The sequence below is a fragment of the Accipiter gentilis genome, chromosome 7, assembly GCF_929443795.1.
Source record: "Accipiter gentilis chromosome 7, bAccGen1.1, whole genome shotgun sequence".
NCBI lineage: Eukaryota > Metazoa > Chordata > Aves > Accipitriformes > Accipitridae > Astur > Astur gentilis.
The window spans coordinates 11,583,071-11,602,261 of record NC_064886.1 but is presented as its reverse complement, the minus strand read 5'-3'; the positions used below and the strand labels follow the sequence as shown (position 1 = coordinate 11,602,261).

The 19,191-nt window shown below is 59.5% G+C and overlaps 3 protein-coding genes across 3 annotated transcripts in view; 2 read left to right on the top strand and 1 right to left on the bottom strand.

The window, feature by feature from the left end:
- INTS3 (integrator complex subunit 3) overlaps nucleotides 1-13,863 on the top strand; it is a 43,157-nt gene extending 29,294 nt beyond the window's left edge. The window contains exons 17-30 of the mRNA XM_049806926.1: nucleotides 376-430; nucleotides 1,376-1,479; nucleotides 2,044-2,088; nucleotides 2,564-2,683; nucleotides 2,838-2,991; nucleotides 4,866-4,934; nucleotides 6,979-7,054; nucleotides 8,808-8,921; nucleotides 9,008-9,056; nucleotides 10,111-10,278; nucleotides 12,320-12,420; nucleotides 12,651-12,723; nucleotides 12,807-12,963; nucleotides 13,097-13,863. Coding sequence (XP_049662883.1) covers nucleotides 376-430; nucleotides 1,376-1,479; nucleotides 2,044-2,088; nucleotides 2,564-2,683; nucleotides 2,838-2,991; nucleotides 4,866-4,934; nucleotides 6,979-7,054; nucleotides 8,808-8,921; nucleotides 9,008-9,056; nucleotides 10,111-10,278; nucleotides 12,320-12,420; nucleotides 12,651-12,723; nucleotides 12,807-12,963; nucleotides 13,097-13,174 — 1,363 coding nt within the window. The 3' untranslated portion in view covers nucleotides 13,175-13,863. The remainder of the gene's footprint in view (nucleotides 1-375; nucleotides 431-1,375; nucleotides 1,480-2,043; nucleotides 2,089-2,563; nucleotides 2,684-2,837; nucleotides 2,992-4,865; nucleotides 4,935-6,978; nucleotides 7,055-8,807; nucleotides 8,922-9,007; nucleotides 9,057-10,110; nucleotides 10,279-12,319; nucleotides 12,421-12,650; nucleotides 12,724-12,806; nucleotides 12,964-13,096) is intronic.
- Nucleotides 1-19,191, bottom strand: part of ILF2 (interleukin enhancer binding factor 2) — a 99,032-nt gene that overhangs the window by 45,206 nt on the left and 34,635 nt on the right. The gene's annotated exons all lie outside the window — the stretch shown is intronic.
- On the top strand, nucleotides 14,737-18,635 carry SLC27A3 (solute carrier family 27 member 3). The gene is made up of 10 exons (XM_049806927.1): nucleotides 14,737-15,266; nucleotides 16,044-16,253; nucleotides 16,328-16,486; nucleotides 16,587-16,711; nucleotides 16,783-16,977; nucleotides 17,071-17,161; nucleotides 17,229-17,427; nucleotides 17,582-17,679; nucleotides 17,770-17,900; nucleotides 17,978-18,635. The coding sequence occupies exons 1-10, from the start codon at nucleotides 14,750-14,752 to the stop codon at nucleotides 18,152-18,154; spliced, it is 1,902 nt and encodes a 633-aa protein (XP_049662884.1). The 5' UTR covers nucleotides 14,737-14,749; the 3' UTR covers nucleotides 18,155-18,635.

Here is a 19,191-nt window from a genome sequence, read left to right as displayed (position 1 = left end):
GAAGTTTAAAAAAAGCTCTTGCTTTGCAGACCTTGGCATAGTAGACTGATTTAATGTAATTTATGGCTTTAAGTGCATTTAATCTTATGCTTTTAGTCATTTAATTTGTTTGTCTTGCTGCAGACAACCTCGGGCACTTTTGTAAGTAGGTGCTGCAGCAGTGCAGCGCATTCTTCCAGAGCTGGGTCTCTGCAGCGTGTGCTTCTGAGCTGTGCCTTCCTCTAAGCCTGGCACCACTGCAAAGCAAAGCTTCCTCCACTCGCAGGTCCTGGGGGGCTCCCAAGCAGACCCAGCTCAGCACAAAGCCCCCTTGTCTGCCTCTGCTCTTGGTATCTTCCTATGTAACTTGGATTTCCTCTTGTTTTTGTGCTCCAGCGATACGGAAGCTCAGTGTGAGGTCATGCAGGAAATCGTGGATCAAGTCCTAGAGGTAACTGCATAGACCCAAGGAGCAGCACTGCTGCCTAACTGTAAAACCAGAGCAGCTGGAGTGGTGTGCGCTGGGCAGCTCCCAGCCTGCACAGCTCAGCCCCCAGAACTGCAACTGAGGGAGGGACACACAAGCCTGAGGACACTCAAATCCTAAATGAGTTCAAAATGGCACTGTGCAGCTATATCTGTGGTTGTTAAACACAGCCCCAAGCTGCTGCTTGCTGGAAGGGTCTAGCAGGGGAAAATCGCTCCATCCTGCTCTGTTTCCTTATATCCCATGCCTAAATGTCCCCAGTAGTTGCTGTCAGATGGGATGCTGGGGGAGGCAGGCTCACATTTTGACCCTGTGTGGCTGCTATAGTGTCTGCGGAACTTCTGGGGTCTTCTGCATTTGCTGTGCATCTGGGATGCTCCCTTGCTTTTGGCCCTGGGCTTTGTGCCCAGGAGAGGCTGCAGCAAGCCCTGCCCAGCAGAAGAGCTGCGGATGTTTTTCAGGAGCTGAGCATCCAAGGGAGATTGCATCCCCTGCCTCTAATCAGCTTCCTTTAGAATCAAGTGGCCTTTTAGCATGAGAGCTGCTTCTCCCCTCTGTGACAACTCAGAGAAAGGGCTTGTTAGGGTGTAAATCCTCATTGCCAAGTGTCTTCAGTCCGTGTTAGCCCTTTGCAGAGGGAGAGCTGAGCTCAGTGAATTACCAGCCATTAGAGGATAAGTGGACCACAGTGATTGTGAAGTGCTTCAGAGCTGGACATCAATTAGGGGCTTGTCTTGCTGATGACCAGCTCCTGGTGCTGCAATGTAGCAGCAAAATGGCTCCTGAGCAGCTTGGGGTCCATTCCCCACAGCAGTGACTCTGCTGTGTCCCTTCCAGATGCACCTGTGCTGGGCAGGCAGAATTTGAGCTTGTGCTTTCTACTCTCATTCCTTCCTTTCTCTCTACCAGGAGGACTTTGACTCAGAGCAGCTATCAGTGCTTGCATCCTGCCTCCAGGAGCTATTTAAGGCTCACTTCCGTGGTGAGGTTTTGCCAGAAGAAATCACGGAGGAGTAAGGATCTATTTTTTTGTGTGTCATCCTTTCACACTGGGACTTGGGCTTTTCCCAGTAGGATATTTGCCATTTTCAAAAAGCTGTGCTGAGGCCAGCAGCTTCCCTTATGAAGCAATCCAAGGTTCACAAGTGATCACTGTGGAGTTGGTCAACAGTTGTTATATCCAGGGCTCAAATGAAATCATCTTCCCCTTCCCCAGAAGTGCAGGGAGAACCCGCTGCTGCAGGTCCTTGTGTCAGAGCTCAGTTTAGGTGATGCTCTGGTGGCTTCTGGCTGTCTGACCAGGGCACACAAGGTCCTAAATACTCCATCTGTCCTTGCTGTACTTGCACAAATCAGCACTGTACGCTCTTCCTCCAGGATTTTGTTGGAACAGGGCTTGGAGTCAGAGCTGCTGGGTTCTGTTAGCAGGACTGTTCCTGTCTCCCCATTAGCTAGGGCTAACCCTTGATGGCCCAAGGACCACAGTGACCAAGGTCCAGGGCTTTTTTCCTGCCATTGCTGGGGAAACACAGAGGATGGGTGCACAGAGAGCTCTGACTATTGTGTTTCTCCTGCAGGTCTCTGGAGGAGTCGGTGGGGAAACCTCTCTACCTAATATTTAGGTATGTCTGTTCTGAAATTTTTTAATAATCTGTTTAGGGCTTTCTTGTTTGCTTCCTGACCACCACAGTGGGTGAACCCTGTGGGTCTAAGTCTGCCATGCCCCTGCGTGCCCCAGGGCTGATTCCAGAATCAGAAGAGTTTATTGCTTTGTTCTGCCTATGTTGCGTTTTGTTTGGTAGAAAGACTTGAAATACAGGAAAATCACAGCTCATTTGGTCCTTTGTAGAAGCCTGGGATCCGTGGGTAACTGAAGTTTGCTTGGTCCTGACCCCTTTGTTGGTGCACATCCCACCGTCCTCTGCAGCAGGGGTGGGAGAGGTGACCCCTGTGGCCAGTCCAGAGGGCGAGTGGCCAGGACAGCCTGGTACTGGGAGCTGAGTTTCCGGGCAAGCTGCCGGTCTTCATCATTAGCGGAGAAGCTTGTGCATGGTATTGCATGTAACATAGCTGTCTCCCTGTCCCGTACTCCCCAAGGAACCTCTGCCAGATGCAGGAGGATAATAGCGGTTTCTCACTGCTGCTGGATCTCCTGTCAGAGCTCTATCAGAAGCAACCCAAGATCGGCTACCATCTGCTGTACTATTTAAAAGCCAGGTAGGCCAGTGGGGATTGCATGGAAGCATCCAAGCTTTGACTTGGCTCATGCTGCCTCCAAGGGACAGCTCGGTGTCATACCACCACCAGCCCAGCCCTCGCTGTGGCACGGGGCTGGCGGGCTCCTCTTTCACCTGGACACGTCTCCTTCTAGCAAAGCTGCAGCAGGGAAGATGAACCTGTACGAGTCCTTTGCCCAGGCCACGCAGCTGGGGGACCTGCACACGTGTCTGATGATGGACATGAAGGCCTGCCAGGAAGATGATGTACGGCTGCTCTGCTACCTCACCCCCTCCATTTACACAGAGGTAAGGCCCCTGCCAGGCACCAGGAACCCCAGTTCAGATGCATAGGGCATCCTCTTACCTTCCTATGGGCAGGCTCGGGGCTGGGCTGGTTTGCTTCTGATCTTCAGGCCTGTTACACTGCAGCACAGAAGCCATAAAGCCTAGAAAAAGTTCTGTCAGCCTGAGCACAACACAGTCTCCATCCACCCCCCAGCCCAGCTTAATGGGGGTCAGCATGCTGCTATCGAGATCGATGTTCAGCTGTCATCCAACCTGCTTATGGCCCCTTTAAAGCCTGATGCGCTCTGGGGATGGTGAGGTACTAACCTTGCTGTTCCAGATTCATCTCATGCACATGCTTGGCTCCCAGTACTGTGTTGTCTGCGCTCTCTGGTTAAAGAGGTTTTGCTCTCTCTGCTGCTTTTCTTCTGCAGAGAAGCAAGTGAAGGCTCCGAGCAGACGTGTCAAAGTCTGGGGGAAGCAGTGTTCAGAACAAGTTCTGCTGCCTGCCCTGAACCCTTGGGTTTAATGAAAGGTTTTATTGCTTTCAGCACTTGGTGCTGAGGTGGAGCCAGCTGGACTTAGCAGAGAGCACATTTGGAATGGGGAGTCAGGCATCTGCACCAGATAGGTCACAGCTCGGTCCCAATTCACACAGCCTGCCTGGCTGTTGGACAGAGCTGCTGTTACCTTCCTGCTGCCGGGATGCTGTCGAGCTCTCTCGCAGCCTTGCGCAGGCTGCAGCCTTTTATTTGAAATGGTTGCAGGGTGGAGGCTGCTTCCAACAACCATCCAGCAATCGCCTGGCTTCAGGGAGCAGTGCTGGGGGTTGAAGAGAGGGAGGGTAACATCATGCACTCTGAATTGATGTAGGGGTCATGGTTCTGCATGTACTTTCTCATTCCTTGGGAGGAATGAGCTGGCGCCGCTCCTCCCTCCTTTCTGGCTAGTTCAGCAGGAACATCTGCTGGGCGTTGAGGCTGTCCAGCCCCATTCCTCATGAGTGCTTCCCAGGGATTTCTGTGAGGACAGGGGCACAGCAACAGCCTGGGGGGGGAGAAAAGCACCGTACTGCGCAGCAGCATGGTGGACACTCCATGGGGGATCCTGGCATAGAACAGCAGCTGGATCCCCTCCTTGGTCCTTTGGGTTTAACAGCCTCCCTCCCCAAAGCGGGGGGTCAGACTTGCTGCCCCCGTGGGTGTAGTGACCAGCTCAGGTCAGGCAGAATGTCCTGAGAGGAGCCTGTCTGGACAGCCAGATCCAAATGGTGCAGCCATAGCTTGCTGCTGCCAATTTTCCTGCCCTTTTGCCCCATGTGTTGATTTTTTTTTTGTTTCATTGCAGGGCTGCATAATGCACGAGGCCCTGGAATGGCAAGCAAAGCTAGGGAGGATAGGGAAAAATGGGGAATTTTAACCACTCTGGGCTGGCTGACTTCTGCCACCCGCAATCAAAGCAGCCTCGCTCCTCATGTTAGCTCCTCTTGGTCCAGATGGTTGGTGTCAGCTGCATCTCACAGATGTGCTGGGCACTCACTCGCAGCAGCCTGCTAGTGCACTGCCTTGCAGCCCTTGGCCCACTTGAGCAGTGAATGAACCTGCCTGCTCCAGGCTGTGCACAAAAAACAGCCTGTCAACCCTCCTGCACTTTCTTGGCTCCTTTTCCCACTCAGCCACTTCCCCCGTTGTGTTTAGGAAGTGGTGCTGGTTCTGGTCCAGCCCTCAGTGAGAGGTCAGGTCAGGCAGGGCAATGCTGCACCTTGCAAGGAGGAATATGTGTGTCTGAGCCTGAACCGAGGAGGAATTTTGCCTCCGCTATGGGGATAGGAGCTTTTGACTGGCCTCTCCCTCATGTCCTTTCCTGAGCCCTGCCTTGCTTTTGTACTCTTCCAGTTCCCAGATGAGACCCTACGAAGCGGCGAGCTGCTGAACATGATTGTAGCTGTCATAGATTCATTCCAGGTAAGGAGGACACTGGTGTCTGGGTTGGGAGGCAGGACATTCCTGAAGTGTCTCCTCTGCTCCCAGGAGGTTTAAACCTGACATGGCCCATCCACAAGGGTTGCAGGGCAGCGCTCTGCTTGTTTAGTCCTCCTTGCCCCCATTCTTGAGCAAGGCATTGGGTTTTGCGAAGAGGAGCTCCGAAACCTCCTGAGTGTCTCCCTTGAGGAGCTGTGATGTGCAGTGTCAGAAGGCTGAATCCAAGCTGCTCCTTTCAAGGGATCTCCCTGGCTGCCAAGCTGCAGCAGGCATGCTGAGAGAGATTTACCTCGGTTTGCTCTGATCCCTTTTGGGTTGCAGGCATCAGCAAAAAGCACCACCATGGCCAGTGCTGCTGCACGCAGTCACTAATTATCAATAGTAAGCCCCTTGGCGGGGAGGTGCTTAGTGCTGCTGGGGACATGCAAATCTATGGGCAGTGTCATGAGGGGCACATGTGCAGGAGGGCGCAGGAAAGGTGCAGGCAGCACGTCCGTCCCCTGCTGCCTGTGGGCTGGCAGGGCTGAGATCACACCAGCTCTTGCCCTCCTGGTGGGAGATCCGCTGAGGGCTCAGCAGGCTAATGAGCGGAAGGCCAAGCCCTCGTTAGACCCTCCTGGAAGGAACCTTTCCCCATGGTCACGCTGAGTTGCCATGAGCAACCCAAAAATAGTCACGGCGAAAGCTGGGGGTGGGGAGGTGGGCACTGGCAAGAATGCTGTACTGCGTGTTTCTGCTGTCTAGGCTCGTCTGGAGCGTGATCTGCTGATAACCCTTTAACTCACCCTATTTATACACCATTCCTGGCCAGTCCTGCTATTCCCAGCTGCACAGGGGCCAGAACGCCTCGCCAGCAAGTTTTGCTTGGCAGGCTGGAGCCAAAGTTGGGTACAGGAAAGGTTTGAGTCATGATGCCCTGACCCGCCCCCCAGCTCAGCCCTGCTCTTAGTCCTCTGCTCCTGCGCTCTGCCCCGTGCTGAAATGCAAAGGTTTTGTTTTTCCCACCAGAGGCCCGTAGCATTTCCTCTCCCCTCCCTTCTCCAATTCCTTCATTCCTTCCTGTTATTCTTCATCTGTTTCCCCACGATGCTCTGGCTGTGTAGCCCCTGTGCCTGGCCCACATGGGGTCTGCGAGCAGAGCCATGGGGCACAGTCTGGACAGCTCAGCCTGCCCTTGGTCTCTGCATACCTCCAGCACCCTGTGCCCAAGCAGGCTGGAGGCAGAGGCTGAGGAGCAGGCAGGAGGATAGATGAGACCCAAATTGCGCTCTGTAGCTGAACCTGTCAGCGCAGGAGTGGGGAACAGTGCTCCCCAGCTCCCATCCCTGCTCTGGTGCAGCCCAGGCAGGCTCCCCACGTGTCCCGTCCCACCCCTCTGCCTCCGCTTCCACCTCTCCCAGGGATGAAGAGGGTGAGTCAGTGCAGGAAGCACCATGCATCTGGGTAGTGTCAGCTCCCATCCTACAGACCAGGGATAGTCCAGGGCCCCAAGCAGAGAGGTTTGGGGGTTGTCAGAGCTTTCCCAGCAGGCTGCTGAGCCTTCCCTGCTGCAAGACCCCAGGTGGGCTTTGTGCATCTGTCAGCAAAAACCTGGGTCTTGAGAGCGCCTGGAGCACAAGGAGCAGGTCCCCAGTGCTTGTGTGGCAGCTGAGCTCTCCGAACAGGACAATGCCATTCCACCCGCCCTGACCCAGCCTGTGGGGATCTGCTGTCTGTCCTGCCTGACACTTGCTCCCCAGCCTGGGTGTTGGTGTGTGAAACCATTAACCTCTCATTACTTCTTTGCCTCTGCTGGTCCCTCACAACAGCTGCCTCTCCCTGGAGCTGCTTAACCCAGCTCTCATTTATGAGCCACTTGCAGCCCACAGCTTTTCTGGGACTCCCCGCTGGATCCCTGCTCTTGCAGAGTTGGCTGATGTTGGCAGAGCAATTGCTTCCCTGCTTGTTCTCCAGACCTGGTCCCCCACATAAGAGGGCTTCTGCAGAGCCTGGGCATCCCGCTAACCCTGCTTTCTCTGCCACCCAGTTGCAGGAGCTGGTGTGCCACGTGATGATGGGGAACCTTGTCATGTTTCGGAAAGACTCGGTGCTGAACATCCTGAGTGAGTAGCGCCCCTGCAGGCACGAGTGCATCTTGGGGAGGGCGGGGGTGAAAGCAGAGGGGTTCCTGGGCATCCCCAAGCCTTCCTGCCCTTTGGGCCCCCGTTTTTCAGAGACAGCTGAAATCCCTGGAAAGGGAGAAGGCTGCAGCCTTCATCACAGCTTTGCCCTTTCTGATCGGGAGGGCTGTAGTCCGTGTCAAGCTGCACTAGGTCAGCAATGCCGCACGTGGCCACGCCGCAGAAAGAGCCCTGCAGAAGCTGGCTGCTCATGCAGCATCCGAGAGAGGCTCTTGGGCTGGCTATGTTATACCGAGGTCTGGTTTTCCTCATGGTATTATTGCTGCTGCTTAAAGGATCACTGCCCTAAACCAGATTGTTAGATTAACAGTGTGATCCATGCTGTGTGCTCTAATGGGTTTTACCAGGATGGCTGCATGATGGCTTGGAAGCCCTGGCTCTCCACAGTGCCAGGCAAAGTGTAATCTGGGACTCTGCACATTCACAGCCTGTCTGGGCAGAGGGGAAAAAAAAAAATCTGAGAAAGAGGAAAGTCCTGAAATCTCCCCCAGCTCTGCAGCCACTCCACGTGGTCCCAGCTGCTGCGTCTCCAGGGATGTGAACTTGTCCTGGCGCAAACCCGTGGCTAGTCTGCACAGTCGGCTGTTCCCCACCATGCAGCAGCTGATACGGCTGCCTTTCTGGAGACAGCTGTAACCTCTTCTCCCAGTGCAGCAGGGGTGAGGGCAGCTGGGAGGTGATGGCAAAAGATCATCAGAAAGGTTGGAATCGGGATTTCCCTCTGTTTTCTGTTGAGTGTGACACCCCAAGAGCAAAAAGGCCCTTGCTGCTGTTTAGTCTGGCCCTTGGACCACCCTGAACTAACAGAGTAAGCCTCTCAGATGGACAGGCAGCTCTTTGCCAGGACCACGGTCCCTTTAGCCGCTGCGTAGGAAAAGGCTGGTGTCCATCATCTCTTCCTTGCGGCATTCCTCGCCTTTGCCCCCAGGATCACCAGTTGGTGACCCAGCTCCCCATGTTGCTTTTTAATTGGACTTTGGCTCTCATCTATGCAAGCCGCTGACTGTCGTACAATGGAAAAGCGCTTTCTATCTCCAGCCAGCACTGCATTTTGCCTGCCTGTGCCCTGTGGCTCCTGCTCAGCAGTTGGAGCTGGCCGTGGCTGCAGCCCCCTGGGCCGGGCTGGTTTTGGGCAGAGCCAGTGTGGAGAGCTCAGTGCACAGGGGCCAGCAAGTGTTTCTGGAGACAAGCCCCATTGCCCTGATCCGATGGCTGCCTAGATCCAGCTTTGGTGTTACACAAGCTGCAAGCCCATTAATTAAAGAACCTCATTAATTCTCTTCCTTTGAGCCCTGAGCAGCTGCTTTAGTGACTTTGCAGCTCTGCCACCCATGCCTCGGCTGGCAGAGCCTACCCCGGTGCCACCTGCCAGGTCCCAGGACCCCTGCTCAGTCTCCACACGCGCAGGGCTGCCTGTGCTGCTCAATGCAGCTGCCCTGGCACAGTGCAAACCCTGACACATGCAGCAGGGTTTCAGGCACGATGCCCTTCTCCAGTGCCCTGCTCTGGGCTGGAGGAGTGGGTGTAACGCCAGGCAGGAGAAGCGCTGTCCATGGGCACAGCTGGACCTCGCAGAGGGGCTGGGGCAGAGCTGCCTGCGATGGTTCTGGCAGGTCCCTGCCCTTCCTCCGGGCACCATGCAGGTTTCCCCTCACCATCTTGTGCTTCCCCCTAGTTCAAAGCCTGGACTGGGAGACCTTTGAGCAGTACTGCACCTGGCAGCTCTTCCTCGCACACAACATTCCTCTGGAGGCCATCATCCCGATCCTGCAGCACCTCAAATACAAAGGTGAGCTGTCCCCTGCACAAGAGAGGCATGGCGCTGAGCCATGGTGGCCATGAGCTCCTGTGCTGAGGGTGTCTTTTCCTCTGCAGAGCACCCTGAGGCATTATCCTGCCTGCTGCTGCAGCTGAGGCGAGAGAAGTAAGTGCCACCAAGTGCGGGATGTAGGGCTGTGTGACACTTTGCAGAGGGTCCTGTGGCCGCAGGCTTGTGGGGCTGCCCCTGGCATGCTGTGGCCAGTGGCTTTCTTGAGCACTATTGGCATGGCAGGGACAAGGGGATGCCACCCACTCTGGTTTGGGCTGCTTGAGAAGTGAGGCGTGGGGAAAGTCCCTCTTGCTGGCACTCCCCAGCTTGCTCTGGGTGGAAGTCCTGTCCTGGAGCCCCTGGGTGTGATAAGACCCCAGCAGTAGCACCCTTCCCAAAGGCAGTAGCTCCCTACTGTGTCTCGGCTTTGGGAGCACCATTTGCTGAGTACCAGCTCTCTTAGTCCGAGTGCCAATGGGCTGTTTGTGTTTCACCTTGTGCATCCTGGAGCCCCTTACTTAACAGAGAGCGGGCTGTCACCTGCTTCCCAGGGGGCACAAGTATTAGAGCTGCCTTGGCATTGATCTATGCTGGTTTTGCCTGCACGGGTGGATTGGCCACATCCCACTGCTCTGAGTGAAGAGCATTTTATTTGTTTTCATTAATGCGGTGCATGAGGCTGGCTAATCTAATCCCAGCTCTAAATTGCGTTAGTGAAAAGCCCACAATGACGGAGAGCTCAGGGGCAAGCTCAGGCCGCGAGCGCGCAGCAGTGCTTTTCCCACGGTGGGGAGGGAGTGGGGCTGGCACAGCTGGGTGATATGGGCTAGGCAGCGAGCTTGGTGGTCCCCAGGAGGATTGCTTGCCAGCAGTCTTGGGGAAGCAGAGGAGTCTGAACACTGCTTGTCATCCCCTGAGCCTGGGAGCCAATGCTGCTGGGGCTGCTGAAGAGCATGTGGGTCCCAGGCAGTGTTTGGGGAAGCTTGGTCCCATCCAAGCTGTGCCTGGGCTCCCGTGCAGCTCCACAGACTTGTTGTGTCCAGGTCTGAAGGCTCCCATGAAGCTCACGTGGGCGACAGTGGCTGCAGGGGACCCCAGCTGACCGGGGTACAAACTGCTTGTCCTTCCTCCTCACGTGTCCTTCCTCCTCACGTGCCCTTCCCCACAGGCCCAGTGAGGAGATGGTGAAGATGGTGCTGAGCCGGCCCTGCCACCCCGACGACCAATTCACCACAAGCATCCTGCGGCACTGGTGCATCAAACATGATGACCTCCTGGCCGAGCACATCAAGTCGCTGCTGATCAAGAACAACAGCCTGCCACGAAAACGCCAAAGGTGAGGGGCCAGGGCAGGCACAGCATCTCCCGCTGCTTCCCCTGGGGCCATCCTGCCACTGGGAAACAGGTGACAGACTCTGCCTTGTGTCCCACTCCGTGCACCGGCAAGGCAGCCGAGATGCCACATGCCGTCAGTACAACACGAGCATGCCAGCCCGTCCTGCCGGCTAGGCCGGGGTGGTGCTGCTGCCCACCCACATGCTGACATGCAGCCAGAGCCCCGAGTGAGCATCTCTGCTCCAGAGCTGTGCGGAAGGCTGCTCTCTGATCTTGCCTGTGCTGACATCCAGCCTGCAGGACCCTTTTATGCCCAGCCCATTACCCAAGCTGTGTGGGAAGCTCTTTCAGCTGCTTGTGTGAGCAGTGCCAAGCCTTGGTGCTCCCCTGCTGCAGCACCAGCTAGGCAGGCCCTCTGCTCAGACCCACTCTGCCTGCCTGGGCACAGCTGGATGTTTCCAAAGCATCTTTTGGTGCAAGGAGTCTTCCAGATGTGGTTCACTTAATCTCTGCTGGGGTGCTGCTGCCTCGGGGGTGGATGAAGTCAGGGTCCAGCAGTGCAGTGGGACTAAAGGACGCAGCTGGGCTAAGCTGTAGCCCGCAGAGGTTAAATCCCAACTCCCCAGGGCAAGGTTTCTGCTCTCCTGCCTTTGGAGGAAGGGGCAGAGGGCTTGTTCCCAGCCATCCTGCACAGGCAGAGCTCTGGGTGCTGGTGGAGTCAGCTGGACCTGAGGGAGAGGAAAGAAGAGCGGCACAGGATGCTACAGCCAGTCCTGCACCACTGTGCTGGCTGCTGTGCCAGCTCCTGACTATGGTGGCACATGGAACACCTCACTCCAACCCCAAGATGTCCCTTGGCAGGCAGGCAGGAGCTCTTTCTGCTGCACTCAGCTCCCTGGGTGATTTCCCAGCCTTTTATCCAGCCTCAAAGAGCAACAACATCAGCCTGTGAGGCAGCCTCTGCCCTCGGCGCAGCTATCACCTGCCAGGGTGAGAGGTGGCTGGTCCCGCTGCCTGCTCTGACCCTCGGTGCCAGGGGTCTGGGTTTGGGGGAGAGGAGGGTGGTCTGCTCCAGCAGCCCCCAGCCCGCTGCACCAGGCTGACGGGGTCCTGTGTGGCCCCTTCCCGACTGGATGCCTGAAGCCCTTTGCTGGAGTAGGAAGGACATCTAGTGTCCTGGGAAAGCAGAGCAGCACCGTGCTCCCACCGCAGCAAGCACTGCCTGTCCCCAAGGACCCCCACCCAGCACCCAGAGAGCCGGCACCACCATGACATGGAGCTGGGTGACAGCCAGCAGGTTGGACAGAGCCTTGCCAGGAGGTTTGCCATCGCCGGGATCACGCACACTAGCGCCAGGAAAGCGGCCGGTCTTGCTGGCATCTCGGCCACCTCTGGGTGTCCCCCCCAGCTCTCCAAAGAGGCTGCCAGGGAAGTCTGTGCCTTCATCTGTTCCTGCCTGTTAATTAATGGCCTTTCACAGCTGAACAACGCAGCTATTTTCATTGTGTTTCTGTTCCGGGATCCAAGACGTATCCAGGTCTAATTCCCGCTAATTAACGGGTGGCCAGCTGAGGCTCCGGCTGTTGGCAGCACCCTGGGTGCTGGCACTAACGCACCATCCTGCAGCCGAGGCTCAGCACGGGGTGCTTTGCGTTCCCCTGAGCTGCTGGGGATGGAGGTGGCCAACACCCTGAGCAGGATTTATCCCCTTAATCCCTGAGCCAGAGCAGCACACAGACCAGCTCTAGGGGAGCCCTGTGTGTGCCGGAGCGGGAAAATGGATCCTATGCTGCTCCCCATCGCAGTGCCCTGCCTGCTCCAGCCTCTGGGTGCTGGGGGCACCCTGGGGCAGCATGAGTGGTAGGGTTATCTGTGCCCCACGTTGTCTTGGGGGTTTAGGGGTGCTGCTGCAGGGCCGTGGCACTCAGTTCCCCCCACAAGCGGGGCCTCCTACAGCCTGTCTTTGGGAGGGGGATGGACAGGCTGGGGGTGCACAGGAGGAGTGGGGTGCATGCTAACGGGTGTCTCTCCTTTGCCCTCAGCCTGCGCAGTTCCAGCAGCAAACTGGCCCAGCTCACCCTGGAGCAGATCCTGGAGCACCTGGACAACCTCCGCCTCAACCTGACCAACACCAAACAGAACTGTACGTACCGCTGCGCAACCAGGACGGGCCCCAGGGCTGCAGCCGCTGCCCATCTCCATTACTGTGAGGTGCCTCTGGGCCACACGTGGGAACTGGGATGCTCTGGGATACTGGGAGGCCCTTGCAAAGCTGCCTGCATCCAAAATCCGGGATGGGGAGGGGCATTCCCCCTGCCCTGGGGGCATCCACTGTCAGATCTCTGACTTCCATTTCTGCTGGTTCCTTGACAGTTTTCAGCCAAACCCCGATCCTGCAGGCTCTGCAACACGTCCAGGCCAGCTGCGACGAAGCCCACAAGATGAAGTGAGTCAGTGGCATCGGGACCACGAGGCGGGTGCCCTGACAGTGCCTGACCCCCACCCCCCTCCACCCCTGCTTCCTTCTAGGTTCAGCGACCTCTTCTCCCTGGCAGAGGAGTATGAAGACTCCTCCACCAAACCCCCCAAGAGCCGCCGAAAAGCCACCCTCTCCAGCCCCCGCAGCCGCAAGAACGCAGCCCAGCCGGCCAATAATGAGGAGGAGTCGGCTTCCAGCAGCGCCTCGGTAAGCATCCCCAGTTCCCCCTCAGCACCCCACAGCCCCTTGGCTACATCTGCACCTCGAGGAGGTGCAGGCCGGAGTGGGGTCCCCCCCCTCGGCAGCAGTGACCCCCCCACTTCCCCCTCTCCCGGCACAGGAGGAAGAAGACACCAAACCCAAACCTGCCAAGCGGAAAAGAAAAGGCTCTTCCGCCGTGGGCTCGGACAGTGACTGAGGGCTCTGCCCTCTCCCCCAGCCGCTTTTGGGTTCCTGTGGTGCCCAGTGACCCTGCCATGCTCAGAACAAAAAGCCATTGCCAGGACGGGAAGGAGAGCACGCGTTCCCTTTGGGAGCTTGCGGGGGACAGGACCGCCCCGGCTCCTTGTTGCAGGCGCTGTGCTCCCACACCAACCCTCCCCAGTTGACTTTTTAATTCCGTTTTATCAACAGCCGGGGAGGGATGAAATCGTGCACCCCCCACCCCGAGGACCTGGCTCCAGCCCCTGCCTGTTCGAGGGGCAGCGTGGACAAGGGTCCCCAAGAGGGGACGTGGCACCATGGGGAGGGGAAGGGGGACTCGGGGAGGGGGGGGAGGTATATCACACATCCCCTATTTTCATATAAGAAATGTAAATAAACAGTGCGAACTGACTTGCTGCTCCAGGATGCTTTGGGGAGGGGGTGAACTTGTGTCCCTGCCTGCTGGGGTGAGAGGAGGCCGAGCCCCACCCTCCCCACTGCATCCTCTGTTTCCCTCCAAGGGCTGCATCTCCCCGGGGAGCTGCTGCAGGGGTGGGGGGGAAATGCACCAGCACCCACCGGGCAGCGGGTTCGGTTTGGCAGACCCTGCCCCTGCCAGAGCTCATCACCCGCGTGAAAAGGAGATGATGGTCTCCCCTATCACCTTCCCCAGAGCTATTAGCATTTTTAAGTGTTTTTAAAAAAAAAATAAAAATAAAAAACTCTCAAATGTTTTGTACAAATATCACCTCTTTGTGCCTTGTCTCGGCGACGTCCCCAGGGCCAGCGTCCCCTGAGCAGCTGGCTGTGGCATGTGGCTCCCGGGGGCCCACGGTGCTGCCAGCCCCCCCACCCAGAGCCAGAGGGGAAATCTGGGACAAAGTCAGGCTGGGAGCACAACGGGGAGGCCATTGGGGGGGGAGGCAGGCACGGGGACATGGTGGGGAGGACCATGGTGAGGGGGACAGAAGAGGGGTCTGTTGTGAGTGGGCTGGGGACAGGAACAAGATGGGGGTGAACCGGGGGGGCCAGGGGTGAAACAGGGAATTTCACCTGGTGAGGGTGGTGGGGACACAGTGGGGGGGGGCTGTGGTGAGGAGGCATGGGGGGGGACCTTGTGGGGGGTCCTGCGGACAGGGCTGGAAGAAGGGGCTGCGGCCAGTGGGGTGGGGACAGGGACGTGGTGGAGGGGCTGGGAGTGAAATGGGGGGGGGTAATATAGCGGGGAGGGTGGGGACGTGATGGGAAAGTGGGGGGGGGGCTGGAAGAGGGGTCGGGGGAGCGGTGGGGACGTGATGGAGGGGCTGGGGGATGAAATGGGAGGGGTCGACCGTGGGCGAGGAGGACGGGGACAAGAATGGAAGAGGGGGCTGGGGCGAGGGGGGACGGCGACAGGGACGCGCTGGGGATCGAACCGGGGCGGGGGAGGGGGGGGGGGGGGGGAAGGCCCTCAGAGGGGGCGTGGCTCCCGCCCCGCGGGCGTGGCGCCGAGGGGCGGGGCGGGGGCGCCCGCCCCCCTCCGCCCCTCCCTCCGCCCCCGGCGTCGCGCGGCCGCAGCGGGCGGCGGGCGATGGCGCTGGCGGCGGCGGCGCTGGCGGCTCTGGCGGCGCTGGCGCTGCTGCAGCGGCTGCTGCGGCCGCACCTCTGGGCCGACCTGGCCTTCGCGGCGCGGGCGGCCCGGTGCCGGCGGCGGGCGGTGGCGGGGAGAGGAAGGGGAGGCGGGGGCGGTGGGAGGGGGGCGGGTAGCCTGGCCGCCCGGTTCCTACGGGCAGCGCGGGAGGAACCGGGCCGACCCTTCCTACGGGCGGCGGGAGGCGAGGAGGAGACCTACGGGCGGGCGGCGGGGCGGGTGGCTCGGGTGGCCAACGCGTTACGGCGGCGGCCTTTAGCGGGGGAGGGGGGAGGCGAGCTGGGACCCGGTGTGCCGGTGGGGCTTTTGGTGGGTAACGAACCCCGGTTCGTTTGGGGCTGGTTGGGGCTGGCGGCTCTGGGAGCCCGACCCGCCTTCCTGGGCACGGCGCTGCGACCCGCCGCCCTCCGGCATTGCCTGCGCGCCTGTGGGGCGCGGGCGCTGCTGGTGGCGGACGGTGAGCAACGGGGCGGGGGGGGGGGGGGGGGGACGGGACCGGGGGTTGGGGGGGCGGGGGGGAAGTGCGGAGCTCGGGGGGACAGGGGCGGGGGGGGAGGGGGGTGGCAATGGTGCCGGGAGATGGCGTGGGACCGGGGGTGGCAAAGGCTCAAGGGGGTGGGTTGGGACCGGGACCGGGGCCGGGCCGGGGAGGGTGGTGGGACCCGGGGGACCGGGGATAGCGAGGGCTCCGGGGGTTGGGATGGGGTAGTTAGTACTGGAGGGCAGCAGGGTGGTACCCATCCCCGGGTGCCGGGGAGGGATGGGGTGGGACCGGGGCCACTGTGGGGTGACAGGCTCTGGGGCACAGGGGTGGCACCAGGGGTACTGGCGGTCTCCAGCACTGCCCAAGCCAGGGAGTGAGGGAGCCGGACAGCTCGGGGCTCTGGGGTGGTTCAGCTCAGGGCCGATGCCGGGGGATGCGGGTCCCTCCAGCTGTGCCATGTTTTGGTCATCCCAAACTGGCCCCATCCATGTGCCCCACACGGCTCCTGCCTGGTCACCCATTCACACACACACACACACACCCCCAGGCCAGCGCTTGGGGTGGAAATGGGGCAGCCCTGGCTGGGGGTGTCCCCAAAGGCTGGGGACATCCCTGAAGGTGAATGCTACCTACAGGCACGGGTGGGGACAGGTCCCCATCCTCTCCCCACCCTGGGCTGGGCCTTGGGGGGGACCACGGGCCATGCCCAGGACCTGCCCCCACACCAGCCTGTTCCCCCCGCCTCCCCAGACCTGTTTGCGGCAGTGGAGCCCATCCTGCCCAGCCTGCAGAAGGACAACATCGTGGTGTGGGTGCTGGGCTCGGGGCCGTACCCCCCTGGTGTTGTGGCCCTGCAGGAGCTGCTGGATGCAGCCTCTGAGGAGCTGGAGCCCGAGGATGTCTGGCAGCCCGAGGACATGAACGACACCTGCCTCTACATCTTCACCTCCGGCACCACTGGTGGGTGCGTGGGACCAGCATGACAGGGTGCCTTGGGCGAGCTGAGGGGTCTCGACGCTGTCTTCCCCTTCCAGGTCTCCCCAAAGCTGCCTGTGTCTCCCACCTGAAGTCCATCATGTGTCTGAGCTTCTACGACCTGGTGGGAGCCTCCAGCCAGGATGTGGTGTACCTGGCGCTGCCCCTCTACCACATGGCCGGGTCTCTCTTGGGCATCGTCGGCTGCATCGGCATTGGTGAGCAGGGCTGGGGACCCCATGGTGAGCTCAGTGACATTTCAGGGGAGCTGACACTCCCCCCCACACCCCCACACCTCCCAATCCCGGCTTTCCACAGGGGCCACTTGTGTGCTGAAGGAGAAGTTCTCAGCCAGCCAGTTTTGGGATGACTGTCGTGCTGAGGGTGTCACTGTCTTCCAGTACATCGGGGAGCTCTGCCGCTACCTGGTCAACCAGCCCCAGGTCGGGGAGGGGGGGGGGTCCTGGGGGGGAGCCCAGGGGGCACCCCCAAATCTGACCCTGCGTCCCTGCAGCGCCCTGGGGAGCGGGAGCATGGGCTGCGGCTGGCGGTGGGCAGTGGGCTGCGCCCCGACGTCTGGCGGAGTTTCCTGAAGCGCTTTGGGGCCATCCGCATTGTGGAGACCTATGGAATGACCGAGGGCAACGTCACCCTCTTCAACTACACGGCGACGCCAGGGGCCGTGGGGCGCAGCAGCTTCATCTACAAGGTGGGGGGGGCTGGGGAGAGAGGGGGTGCTGTGCCCCCCACCCCGTGCCCATCCTCACTGGGACACTGACGCCCACCTGGCTCCTCTCCCCAGCTCTTCTCACCCTTCGAGATCGTGCGCTATGATGTGACGGAGGGAGCCCCGGTGCGGGACGCGGCCGGGCGCTGCATCCGTGTAGGAACGGGTGAGTAGCAGGGATGGGGTGGGGGGTCCCCATGTATGCTCCCTGTCATGTGTCCCCGTTCCTGCAGGCGAGACGGGGCTGCTGATCGCCCCAGTGACCCCCCGGACGCCCTTCCTGGGCTATGCCGGCAGCCAGGAGCTGTCAGAGCAGAAGCTGCTGCGGGGGGTCTTCGCCGAGGGTGACACCTACTTCAGCACCGGCGACCTGATGGAGCAGGATGCGGCCCAGTTCGTCCGCTTCCGTGACCGCACTGGGGACACTTACAGGTGCCAGAGGACCCCACCAATGAGGGACACCCACCCCCAGCCCACCCTGATGCACTGCCCCATGGGGACAGTGCAGCAGCCCCCCAGCCCCATCCATTGCATGGCTGGGAGGGGCTCAGGCCCATCCTGCTCATCCCTGTCCTCCCCCTCCCAGGTGGAAAGGTGAGAATGTGGCCACCACAGAGGTGGCCGAAGCCTTGGTGGCCCACGAGTCCCTGCAAGAAGCCACTGTATATGGTGTCACCGTGCCAGGTACCGATGCCCCTCATCCAGCCACAGTGTAATTGCCAATCCCCCCAGCCTGGTGATGCCCCCCGACCCCAGCTCTGCCCTCACCCACAGGCCATGAGGGTCGTGCTGGGATGGCGGCATTGGTGCTGCGCCCTGGCTGCCAGCTGGATGGTCCTGGTCTGTACCGGCATGTGGAGCAGCTCCTGCCGTCCTACGCCTGGCCCCGCTTCCTCCGGCTGCAGGTAACGGGGAGGGGCTGGGGGGGTACAGGGAGTGACTGGGGGGGGGGGGTCCCCATCCTACCCCACTGCCCTCCCAGGAGCGCCTGGCGATGACGGAGACCTTCAAGCAGCAGAAGGTGCGGCTGGCACAGGAGGGCTTCGACCCAGCTCACGTCTCCGACCCTCTCTTCTTGCTGGATGAGACCACCAAAGCCTACGTGCCCCTTGGCCCCACGCTCTGGGAGAGGGTCCTGGATGGACGCCTCCGCATTTAGACCTCACTTGGGTACCCTGAGCCCACGGGTGTCCTTGTAGCAGTGCCCCGAAGCGCCCAATGTCCATCCCACCAGCACCAGGCGCTCCACGGACCCCCCCCATGTCTGTCCTGCAGGTCCCTGTGTCTGTCCTGCCATTCCTGGGTACCCCACATCTGTCCTACCAGTCTCCACATCCATCCAGCTGTCCCCAGGTCCCCACGTCCGTCCTGCCATCCCCATGTACCCCGCATCCGTCCTGTGGGTACCCATGTTTGTCCTGCAGTCCCCAAGTCCCTACATCTGTCCCACTGTCCCCATGGCCATCCATGTCCCCATGCCCCCCCTCCCCCCACTGAGGGGGTTATGCCCCCATCCCTAACCATGGGGCACCCACCCCCGGCCGCTGGTGCCTTCTCCCCCCCCCATCCTGGGGTCCTGCTCTTTATACATACAAAAATTTTTTTTTGGGGTGGGGGCAAATAAACTCTTTTGTAGCAAGTGTTGGCGCTGTCACCCCCATCCTGCTGCACGGAGGGTGGTGGTGGTGGTACCCCCGAGGGGAGGATGTGTCACCCAAGGGCTAAGGCTCGGGGAGATGGGGAGACCAATGCCACCATCCCCACATCCCTGGGGCTCTGCAGGGACAGAGGAAAGACTCAGGAGGCCCTGCTTAGGATGGGGGGGGTCCCTACCTCAATTCAGGGTCTCCCCCCACCACCCCACCACCCCCCCCTGCAAACTATCCCCAGCCAGGACCACCACACACACCCCCCCCAAGCCCCAATGCAATACACCAGCTGCTTCGAAAGTTATAAACCATTCCTTTCTTTATTAAACATAGCTTGCAAGTGATAAATATTACAAAGGTTTGGTTTTTGTTTTTTTCTAGATTTTTAGTTTAAGCCTTTCTCCAAAAATTAGCTTATTATTTGTCCTCACTGGCTTCAGCCCTGAAGTGGCTTTGCTTTGTTGTTAAACCCGATTTCAAACACAATGCAAAGGAGGGGGGGAGAAAGACAAACAAACAAAAACACCCCAAAGAAAAAAACAAAACC